Genomic DNA, 12,426 nt, shown 5'->3' with positions numbered 1-12,426 from the left:
AGGCAACAGCAGCATTTTACTCGCAAATGCCGCTGACAGTGGCAGTTGGACAAATGTTGTCACCACAAAGCCGTGGCCTGTCCCAAATTCAATCTACTCCAGCAGCCAGTGGAGGAGCGAAGGAGCTGCAGGCATCAAGCTCCTGCCAAGCACACAAATTTTCCCATTTTCTACCCGCCGAAAAACTTTGCCAGCTTTACGTTGCGGCAAACGCTGATTTATTTGTCGTTTTGTATAGTGTGTGTGTGTGTGTTGCATATATGTATATGTGTATTTGTGTATTGCGGTTTTCGTGTCACTTTAATTAGTGGAAATGCTCAAATGCGGTTTCGACTCGCGACTTTGAAGCAGAATTTTACCACAGCTTTTGGCGGTTTTTGGTTGGTATTCCCAGTAAATAAGTTTCTGAAAGCAGACCGAGAATCTAATCATATTTAGATATTTTGTTATATTCAAAGAAAATATACATCTTCAATGTTTTATAGACCATCCCAATATAGAGATTGTATATATTATTATACATAAATAGAGATCGTTTAGAGATTATCAAAGTAGTCTACTACTAATTTAAGTCTACTACTAGTCTACTATTAATTTAAATAATGAATTTTTTATTTTTATTTTTTAGATAAAGAAAGAAAGCAAACTTTCGTTCTTTGAATGAAGAAAGTCAAACTGATTACAGATATAATTCCCAAGTTAATCGAATGCCAACAAATGTATCGAAAAAGCAAAATGCAGAAAAAGAAAAATCGTGTAAAGAAAATCAAGAGAAGAAAATGTGATTAAAGTGAAATCCAAAATGAAAAGGAAATTTGTGTTTAAATGAGAATAAAAGCTGGAGCACATTCTCTTTATTGTATATGTATGCTTAAAGAAAAAATCTGCTTAAATTTTGTGTATTAAAAATTAATTAATAATAAACAATAAAAATTCATTTTTGGTAAATATAAATTTGATTAATTTATTGTAGATAATAATACTAATAATACAACTTAGATGAGAATTTGCAACGCGTTGAATTGGAATCATTGAGTGGGGCAGATCAAGAGCAGTGCGCTTCAAACGCTCAGCCGTAATCGTAGTCTTCCAGAGAGCTCTTCAACGCATTCCCCTTAAATCAATGAGCAAATGAACTCAATATGAGTGCAGTAATAGTTGGAATACGTTTCGCAACACTGGGCATAAAATTTGCATTCAATATCAATTTGTTGACGCCCAGCAGGGCATATCGCTTAAAGCTGAAAGCCTGGCGAAGCATTTCGAATGACTTTTTCGCACCTTACACTTACTTAAACCTCATTAAATGTAAATTTTGTGCAAGGACCGACTCGAGGACAGCCATGCAGAGAGTGAGTAAGAGAGGAAGAGAGCGGGGGGGCGAGATGGGGCTCGCTGTTGAGGGCATCAACAGTTTACGCTCGACTGCATTATTCGAGTGGTTTATCCGGCGATGCCTCCACTGAACTGAGCCCCCCCTCCTGAACTGGAGGATGCTTCTTTGAGATACTGGGCGATAAACAAACAAAGCGCTTCATTTATTCGCCGCACAGTTTATCAATGGATACCCAGTGAAACGCCCCATAAACTTGCCGCCCACACCATACCCAAGTGCATCTATTATTCAAATACTAATCAATACTTTTCGCAAGTATCGCATTGTCGCTTCAGTCTCAACGACCCTGCTAAATGGGCGCAACAACAATGTGTCAGTCCATTTGAGCGCGTTGACAGCTCTAATTGCCAGCGGTTGTATCGTCATTTAGCTTAAATATTTTAAACAAGTAAGTCAGAGAAAGTTGGCATCATGTTCTTGCCAGACATGCTCCAGAAATGTCCAAGATGAATGAAGTATGCATATATAAACTGCACAATTTGTATTAAATTAGGGTCAGGCTGTTAATTATGTCTATTACCACAGCCACATATTTGATGTAAATACATATATATATGCTAGTTGTACTGATATATACAGCTAAATGAAAGATATACATATATACATATTTGTATTCATTACATACCCCTTACTCATGAACAGCATTCAATAACTCTTACTCTCTATCTGTCTCTCTCTCTCTCTCTCATTCAGTCTCTTTCTTTCGTTTCTTATACCTTGCTTCCCTGTTCACTCCCTATCGTTAAGTCTTACTCACTTTGACACTTATTAAATATATATGTATATTTATTCCATAAAGCTCTTAAGCATATATGTATATGTATATATTATATAGAGCTCTTGTATAGGCCTGTAAAGAAATATATATGGTTAAATGAGAATTAAAAAGTCGTTAATTGCAATTATTTTCGCTTCATTTTTGCTCATCAATTCTTCTATTATTATTTTTCTTTTTCTTCTTCTTTCTTTTTCTTTCATTATCTTTATCCCTCTCACTTTCTATATACATTTCTACATGAAGGTAGTAGTTGAAGAGCTACGAGCGACAGTAAAAGACAAATATGTATAAAAAACTAATTCGATGTTCAATGCGAAATAACCAAATAAATAAAAATTAATGACAGCAATAAATAAATTCAAAATAAATAAACTATTCTAACTTTCTAAAGTGATACTTATAAAATTTAAAAATTAAAACTCCATTCAGGTAATATATCAATATTATCATTAATAAAAATATTTCTACATTTTCTGTGATTTAAAGAGTGGCGAAAACGCAAATATCACTCACCAAATGTTTTATTGCTCTAATAAATGCAAAACTTGTAAATCATGTTTGCAAATACTCGTAATAATGACTTCCGCATGTCAGGTGTGGGTATATTCAAGCCCCTCAGCTCTTTAAAGTCTCTTTGCTTGTGTCTGATTCTATTTATTTTTGCATCCTGCTGGCTGCCTGGTTGTCCGTCTGTCGCTCTGTCTGGCCCGGCAAATGCGACAGACGACACTCGAGTTGCTTATCTCTGGCCTGGCAGAGAGCAGAGGCAGTGCGACAGTGCGAGAAAGAGAGAGAGAGAGAGAGCTGAGGTGAGGGAGGGGGGCGACAACAGCACAGGAAGACACATTCTCATCTATGTCTACGTGTACTTCCTGCCGCTTCGTGTCCTAATTAGTTGCGGATTTTTCAATGAATGCGCAGCAGCCAACAGGCAGCCAAGCAGCCGAGGAGTCGTAGCAGCCGAGCAGCAGCCAGGCAATGCGACAAGTTGAATTCCAAATAAATTTAATTACCCAGCCAAGTTGGAGTTAAATAAATGCTGCAATTTGTATGTGCATAAATATTTACTGAATTGCATATATACACATACACACATAAATATAAATATGTATATATATAAGTTAACACAATCGACCAGCAAAACATAAATGTTCAGATTGATCACGCGCCGTCAGCATGAATGTAGCCGTTCCCAGCGGATATTGCACAACAGCAGCAGTGGCTCCAACGCGCAACAATGTTGTTGCCCGAAGTAATGCGATGCCTCGCGTAAATATGCAATGTCAGCATAATCAGGGTTTAGGGCTAGCTTTGGATATAAGAATTTATGTCACTGTACTTCAGTTGATTTTTGATAATAAAGAACGTCGGTCGTCGCCACGGGATTATTGAAGTCTACTCATTTTGTGCAACACCGCACACTAACATCTAACACTTACAGCAAAAAAGCTTAATTGGCGCCCAACGTGGGGCCCAAAAACGAAAAAAAAAAAAAAAAAAAAAAAACGAAATTAAAACTTCGATTAAAACAAGCATTCAGTGAGATAAATACCCCACAAGTGCAAAAAAACAGCAAGACAACTAAAACGCATAACCAAAACGAAAAAAGAAAAAAGAAAGCAGCATTAGACGAAACAGTACGCAGCGAAGACACCCACCACGAAGCGGCTCATCAGCGAAGAAACACACAACATACAGTCTACTAACATAATATAAGAACATGTGAGTAGAGTGTTCATTGCAAAAAAAAGAAATTAAGGAGTAAAAACAAATAAAAATACAATTTCAACCTTTAAATATTAATTATTAATAACAAAAAACGCAGCACGCAAAATTCCCTGTCTTTACTTGCCCTATGAGTGATAGTGAAATACAAGATTTAATAACAAATTTTCGAAAAATTTACAACACAGAAAATTTAAAAATGGCTTTGAATTCAGATCAATTAAAAGCTATAGTAGAAGGCGCAGTCGCAAGCGCTTTAGCTGCTCAAAAAGATAGCTTTGATAGAAAATTAAACGAAATTGAACAACGTATAAATTCAGTACAGGTTAGCGCACCCGAGGTAGAAACTTTCAAGGAGGCAGAAATCAAAATAGGTGTTATTTGCAACGAAACCCTTGACATCATGAAGTCCCTCCCGGACTTTGAAGGAAAAAGCGAAACTTATGTATCTTGGAGAAAGGCTGCGCATATCGCATACAAGGTATATGAGAAATACGATGGTAGCTCAAAGCATTATCAAGCTTTGGGAATATTAAGAAACAAAATTAAGAACGCTGCTGATATGGTACTCTCTTCTTTCGACACTCCTCTAAATTTTAAGGCCATTATAAATCGGTTAGATTTCACGTACTCCGACAAACGACCGATATACTTAATTGAACAGGAGATGTCAACACTCCGCCAAGGAAATTTGACACTACTGCAGTACTACGAAGAGGTAGAAAAGAAACTGACTTTACTTATAAATAAGACAATCATGACCTACGACACCACCGTTGCCTCTTCGCTAAATGAGAAATATAGAGCAGACGCCCTGCGAGTATTCATCTCAGGAACCAGGAAGGCCTTAAGTGATGTCCTATTCTCAGCTAGACCAATTGATCTTCCCTCTGCATTGGCATTGGCTCAAGAAGTTGAGTCAAATCATGAACGTTATATGTTCGCCACAAATTTCGCCCGCAGTATAGAAGAAAAAGCGCAGAAGATCGAACAAAGACAGCAAGTCAGAGACAAGACTCTAGCTCAAGACCCAAAACACAACCAACCAGGAAAAGCCCACACTACAAAAGACCAGAATTCTCACCACGACAAGAACAGGTAGAACCAATGGACGTTGACTCATCTTCTCGCTTCAGACAGGCTACGCAACACCAACAAAACGCGACCTTCTCGAAACAGACTCAGTGGCCAAATCAACAACGACGCACTCAATACGAAAACTACAATAACCAGGGACAGGCAAACAAACGACCAAACAGCGGTAGCGCACGGTTCACAGGACCGAAACAGCAAAGAGTTAACCACCTAGGAACAGAAGATACAGAATACGAGCAGGACAATAGCGAATACCAAGCGATCGCAGAAACCGAGACAGAAGACGTTGACAATGAATTGGACGAATACGACCAGGTCAATTTTTTAGGAATAAATCCCTGCTCCCGTTCATAGAGAGAACGATAGCAGGGAAAACCATAAAGTTGCTAATAGATACCGGAGCCTCAAAGAATTACGTGAGACCATTAAAAGAACTAAAAAATATTACGCCGGTAGAAAAACCCTTTCGATTAAAATCAATCCATGGCCACAACGTAGTTGACAAGAAATGCATAATGCACCTTTTTAATACCAAGACAACATTTTTCTTATTACCAAACCTCACGACATTCGATGGTATAATCGGACTTGACCTACTAAACCAAACCAACGTTTTATTAGACTTCAAAAATAAGAAACTAACAACAAACTATGGTTCTGAGACCATTAACTTTCTAAAATGCCCAGCCGTAAATTTCACAAGTGTCAAAGAAATAGAAGCCCCTCAGGCTATAACAACGGAATTTCAAACAATGCTCAAAGCCCGAGCAGGAGTATTTGCGGAACCAAATGAAGCGCTTCCGTATAATACAAATGTCATTGCAACTATTAGAACAGAGGACGAGAATCCCATTTATTCAAAATTATATCCATACCCAATGGGCGTATCAGAATTCGTAAACACAGAAACTCAAGATCTGTTAGAAAACGGTATAATACGTCCGTCCCAGTCACCATACAACAACCCCGTGTGGGTTGTAGATAAAAAAGGTACCGACGAGCAGGGAAAAAAAAAGAAACGTTTAGTTATAGACTTCAGAAAACTAAACAAAAAGACAATAGATGACAAATACCCCATTCCCAATATAGCCTCCATTTTATCCAACTTAGGCACAGCAAAGTACTTTACAACACTAGATTTAAAATCCGGATTCCACCAGATTTTACTTGCCGAAAAAGATAGAGAAAAAACAGCCTTTTCTGTAGGAAGCGGAAAGTATGAGTTCTGCAGGCTCCCTTTTGGCTTGAAAAATGCACCTAGTATTTTTCAGAGAGCCATTGACGATGTGCTCAGAGAGCAAATTGGAAAATCTTGTTATGTTTACGTAGACGACGTAATCATTTTTTCTGAAAATATGGAAAGCCATGTCAAGCATATCGCCTGGGTCCTAGATAAACTATACGAGGCCAACATGAGAGTTTCACCAGAAAAGTCGCACTTTTTCAAAGAAAGTGTAGAATACCTAGGTTTCGTAGTCTCAAGTAATGGTATAAAGACATGTCCAAGTAAAGTTGAAGCGATTCGTAACTATGAAGTACCAACAACTTTGTTTAACGTCAGATCATTCCTTGGGTTGGCAAGCTACTATAGGTGTTTCATCAAGGACTTCGCGTCTATAGCAAAACCTATAAGCGACATCTTAAAAGGCCAAAATGGCAAAGTGAGCGCCGGACAATCCAAAAAAATTCCAGTAAAATTTGACGAGAGTCAACATGCGGCATTCGAGAAGCTAAAAGAGGTTCTTGCATCCGAAAATGTAATGTTGCTCTACCCTGACTACAAGAAGCCGTTTGATTTAACAACGGACGCTTCATCCTCTGGTCTTGGGGCAGTTCTGTCACAAGGTGGAAAACCAATCACCATGATATCAAGAACATTAAAGGATAGAGAGCTTATCTTTGCAACAAATGAGAGGGAACTACTTGCAATAGTTTGGGCTTTAAAAAACCTCCGAAATTATCTATATGGGGTAAAAAATTTAAATATCTTTACGGACCATCAGCCTCTGACGTTTGCAGTATCCGACCGAAACCCGAACGCAAAAATCAGGCGTTGGAAAGCTTTTATAGATGAATATAACGCAAACATCTATTACAAGCCAGGGAAGGAGAACTACGTTGCGGACGCACTGTCACGGCATAATATTCATGCCCTAGAGGACGATGTACAGTCAGACAGAGCCACAATTCACAGCGAAATATCGCTCACATACACCATAGACACAACAGACAAACCAATCAACTGTTTCCAAAACCAAATTATAATAGAAGAAAATAATATAGCCTCTGATCGTACAGTTATCCTATTTGGTAAGAAAATCCGACATACAATTCATTTCTCAAACAGAGACTCGTTAATCAAAAGAGTTTGCGATGTAGTCAAAAAAGATGTCGTAAATGCAATCCATTGCGAGTTACCAATATTAGCATTCATACAACATAAACTAATAGAAACTTTTCCAACAACAACATTTCGATATACAAAGTACATAGTAAATGACATTTTTGATAAAAACGAACAGAAAGAAATAATTGCAACAGAACACAATCGGGCTCACAGAGCAGCCCAAGAAAATGTGAAGCAGATTTTACAAGACTATTTTTTTCCGAAAATGACAAAATTAACGAACGAAGTTGTTTCAAATTGTAAAATTTGTAAAACAGCTAAGTACAATCGTCACCCACAAAAACAAATACTTGGAGAAACACCCATACCTTCCTATGTGGGCGAAATACTACACATAGACATATACTCAACCAATAAAAATACTTCCTTACGTGCATAGATAAATTTTCAAAATTTGCAATTGTTCAACCCATCGCTTCAAGGACAATAATTGACATACAATCAGCAATTTTACAACTTGTAAATTTTTACCGGCATACCAAGACGATCTATTGCGATAACGAGCCCTCCATAAAGTCCGAAACAATAAAATCTCTGCTAAACAATCAATATAACATTCAAATCGTAAATGCCCCACCACTCCATAGTACATCAAACGGACAAGTCGAGAGATTCCATAGCACCCTCGGTGACATTGCAAGATGCCTAACAGCTCAAAGAAAAATTACTGACACTGTTGAAACGATACTTCAAGCAACTATCGAATATAACAATACAATTCACTCAGTAACGGACAAACGACCAATCGATATAATCCACTCATCCTCCCCAGAACTCGAAATAGAGATAGGAAATAAAATTCAAAAGGCACAACAACTCCTAACAAATAGAGTAAACGAAACAAGACACAATAGACAATTCCAAATAGGCGACACAGTTTTGGAAAAAACAAACAGACGCTTAGGGAACAAACTGACACCACTATACAACGAAGGCAAAATTGACGCAGACTTGGGGACAACAGTCTTAATAAAAGGGAGGGTGGTCCACAAGGACAATCTAAGATAGGCAAAACATTAAATTCCCTTTTTTATCTTTTTAGGATTTGGACTATACTTCTTTTTGCTACAACGATAACAGCGAAATTGACTGACTATACTAACATGGACTACATACCGATCTTGGACGGATACGTAACCATTTGGACGGATTTCCAATACTTGAAGCACTCAACCAACCTTACCCTATACTCAGAAATAGTAAAAAATACGAAAGAATTAGCAAACCATTTCCCCCGATCACATATGAGAATGTTATTAGACGCAGACATACAACATATAGAAACATTAATAGCTACAGTAAATGTCCACCATAGACATGCTAGGAGTATCAATATGCTAGGCACCGTTCTAAAGGTCGTAGCTGGCACGCCAGACCATGATGATTTCGAGAAACTAAAATTTACACAGAATGAACTTGTAGAGTCAGAAAATAGGCAGATAACCATAAACACAAAAATGCAGGAACAAATTAATAAGCTAACTGACACCGTAAACCTCCTAGTAAAAAACACAAAAGTAAAACAAGTAGACACAGAGCATTTATATGAAACGCTGCTAACAAGAAATAGAATAATTATCTCAGAGTTAAAAACCTTAATACTATCAGTAACACTTGCAAAGGTTGGAATTGTAAACCCCTCCATTTTGGATTCCACTGATTTAAAAAACATTGTTAATGAACACTCTATAAATATCACTATTACTGACTTAATGGAAGTATCTCAAATTAAAGTTTTGTTAAGCGAAAATTTTCTACATTTCATTATAAGATATCCTAAGCCTAGCATAGTATGTAAAAAATTAACCGTATACCCTGTCCAACACAACGGCATCATAATAAATTTCGCCGAAGACTACAATTTAGCTGACTGTGGAAATCATGTAATATCAATAGGAAATTGTAGTACAGCCCTCACAATAACGTTCTGCAAGAAGTCACCCTACACAACATGCGCTCAACAGCTACACTCAGGGGACACCGCACATTGTTCAACTCGGCCCAGCCACCTCGAACCTCTAACCATAGTCGACGATGGAGTAATCATCATCAACGACGGAGCAGCTACAGTCAACGAGCAGATGGTAAAAGGGACGTTCCTCCTTACCTTTGACGACAAGATAAAGGTAAACAACACCGTATACCAAAACCAAAAAAACTACGTGAGGAAATCCCCGGGACCAGCGGTATCTGCGCTTTTAAATATAACAGACCACCAAGAGATACCAAGCCTGCCATACCTGCAGAAGATAAGCATAAAAAATCTGCGGGACATTGCTCAACTAGAGGAAGGGCTAGTAAGAAGGCCAATAGTATCTGGGCTAACCGTGGCCATCCTTTTACTCTCCTGCTACGCTTCGATGAAACTCTATCAAAGACATCAGAGGAACAAACGTCAACGTGATCTTCAAACATTAATTAACAGTTTCAAGAAAGCCGAGGACGTCATTCATCTAAGTGGGGGAGGAGTTAACACAATCGACCAGCAAAACATAAATGTTCAGATTGATCACGCGCCGTCAGCATGAATGTAGCCGTTCCCAGCGGATATTGCACAACAGCAGCAGTGGCTCCAACGCGCAACAATGTTGTTGCCCGAAGTAATGCGATGCCTCGCGTAAATATGCAATGTCAGCATAATCAGGGTTTAGGGCTAGCTTTGGATATAAGAATTTATGTCACTGTACTTCAGTTGATTTTTGATAATAAAGAACGTCGGTCGTCGCCACGGGATTATTGAAGTCTACTCATTTTGTGCAACACCGCACACTAACATCTAACACTTATATATATATATATATATATGCACATATATATGTATAAGTATTGCTGCAATCAACGCCAGCCGTAATCATCATCGACCTCCTCAGATTCCGTGTACTCTACGGCCGCATTTCCATTGCCTGCCTCGTAGTCATCGCCGTAGTAGTCATCGCCCTCGTCATCCGCTTCCAGAGATGTCGCCTGTCTGGGTCCCACGAAACTGATGGCGTTCCGCGGCATTAGCTGTATTTTGGCCAGGTTGCGTTGCTTCTGATTCTTGTGGAGTTGATATAAGGACGGCTGCATTGGATCAGTGGGACTCCAAGGTCGCGCTTCCAGTGCGCTTAGCGAGAGAACTAAGGATTTAATATTCATTCAATGGATTTAATATTTGAATACTACTCTTTCTGTTGGGAGGGTTTTAGAGAATTTACTTTAAAAAATTTGGAATCTATTAGTTTACAATTTTCAATCTATATCGTTTCTGTTATATCAGTTACAGAAGTTCCCTCCTTGGATTGTCTCTAGTGTCTATCTGGGGGAAATCTTAGGCAATAAAACAATATTTAACAATTCACAGAATACAGAAGTATTTTGTAAAGAACATTTGTTGATTTCCTTTAGATCCAATTGCATTTTAAGGAACTATAATCTGATCAGACTATATATCCTATGGAGATATAAGAAATTCTCGCATTGCTCATTTCTTATCTTCCCCTCTCTACATATAATTACTCTTAACTTACCAAAACAAAGCGGCACTACGACTGTTAACTGCATTTTCAAAATATCAACTGAGGCTGTTGCCGAAATGCATTTTGGGTTTTTATAGCCAACAAACTGTAGGCCAAATTTATGATGGGCCATAAGTGAATGCTGATTTAATGGGCAATCGATGAAAAGTAAAAGTCCAAAGGTTTTTCTCTTAATGGATGGGTAGAGTTTTAGATTTATGTATTTCTTGATGATTTTGTCAACACAGAACTTTAAATAGTTAATTAACTTTATGGCTTTTATGTTGTAAAATGTATCCCGCTGTCTTTCTCTCTCCATTTCTCTTTCTCTCTCTCTCTCTATCTCTCTCTGTTTGGTCTTAGTTTTCACTTTTGTGTGAAATCATAATATTTTTTGTTTGCTGCTGCCAGCTTAATCTCTGAAATGCATAAAAATGAAAAACCCCAAAAAGAAAATATCCAAAAAATTGTTGTGCACATTATGTTGAGAGTTTTCATGCAGCCAGCATATTTTCTCTGGCTTTTGCATAAAATTACAGTTTTCTGTCCTTGCTGACAAGGAGCAAAACACATGATGGCCAAATAGTAGCAGAGATTACAATGACATGGGTGTTGCTTGTGGCTACTTGAAAGTAGATTATACGTAACACGCACAATGTCACGTCAATAAAGAAGGTCCAGAGAGCTAGCTAGCTAGCATGTCACCATGGCCTGGGGCCATTCGCTGTGGTCGGCGTTAATCTGACTCCAAACATCACATAAAGTTAAGCCACAGCAGAGAAATTTAAAGTCAACGAAATGAAGCATGAACAGAAATTTGTTTTAAAAAGATTTTGCCACCCTCAACCAAAACATTTTGCGACTTGGTCCAAGAATTTGCTGTGGCTGTGGCTGTCGCTGTCGCCTCTTGGTGCTCAAGTATTCCTCCGCAGAACTTCAAGTTTCGCCCAGCTCAGCTCAGGTCTGCTCAGCTCAAGTTGGCTCAGCTCAGCTTTTCCAATTCCCACTTGAATTTTGTCAATTGTTTTAGTTTTGTGTTTGAATTCAACGCTTGGCAATTCGCTTGGCGACATTTTTCATTTATGGAGTTAAAAATTCATAGATTTTAATAGCATTCTGTAGTAAGTTAGGGGCATATGCGTATGCATGTATATAGAAACCAAGAGGTCTTTGTCTCTGCTTGCAAAGCCCTTTTAATTGCTTTCCCCTCAAGCACTTTCCATATAATCCCAGTTAATCCCCTAACATGGCTCTAACACCGTCGGCAAACAAATTAATCTTCTGATCAACTATCTAAACAAATTGGTCGCCTTCCGTCTTCTCTCCCTCCCCCACTTCGTGTTTCATTCCATTCATCAGTCAAAACTTGGGCGAGTTTTCAAATCGCTCTCGGGCATTTGCCAGCCACAAAACACAAACTTCGAGCTGCTGAGCCCGGCAACCCCATTTAGATCAAGTTACGACGCCTCAAAGTAGGCAACTTCATTCAAACAAAACGCAGGCGAAATCCTTGCAGTTAGGCAGCAAT

General features: G+C 38.4%; 1 protein-coding gene across 1 annotated transcript; it reads right to left on the bottom strand.

Moving 5' to 3' along the window:
- Nucleotides 1-3,295: 3,295 nt before the first annotated feature.
- On the bottom strand, nucleotides 3,296-11,153 carry LOC149091747 (uncharacterized). The gene is made up of 2 exons (XM_089256986.1): nucleotides 10,911-11,153; nucleotides 3,296-10,520 (listed from the first exon to the last, which is right to left on the bottom strand). The coding sequence occupies exons 1-2, from the start codon at nucleotides 11,029-11,031 to the stop codon at nucleotides 10,237-10,239; spliced, it is 405 nt and encodes a 134-aa protein (XP_089113112.1). The 5' UTR covers nucleotides 11,032-11,153; the 3' UTR covers nucleotides 3,296-10,236.
- Between the last annotated feature and the right edge of the window lie 1,273 nt (nucleotides 11,154-12,426).

The sequence above is a fragment of the Drosophila navojoa genome, chromosome 3 (assembly GCF_054131105.1).
Source record: "Drosophila navojoa isolate 15081-1374.11 chromosome 3, UAZ_NAV_1.0, whole genome shotgun sequence".
NCBI classification, from domain to species: Eukaryota; Metazoa; Arthropoda; class Insecta; order Diptera; family Drosophilidae; genus Drosophila; species Drosophila navojoa.
The sequence above is the reverse complement of the archived record's forward strand: the minus strand, read 5'-3'. Positions and strand labels throughout refer to the sequence as shown.

What these genes read in the sequence shown, in the direction of transcription:
- LOC149091747 (XM_089256986.1), bottom strand. Translation starts at nt 11,031, where the DNA reads ATGGCCCATCATAAATTTGGCCTACAGTTTGTTGGCTATAAAAACCCA. An exon ending in CGTAGTGCCGCTTTGTTTTG is followed by an intron (nt 10,521 to 10,910) that starts GTAAGTTAAGAG and finishes TTAAATCCTTAG; the next exon opens with TTCTCTCGCTAAGCGCACTG.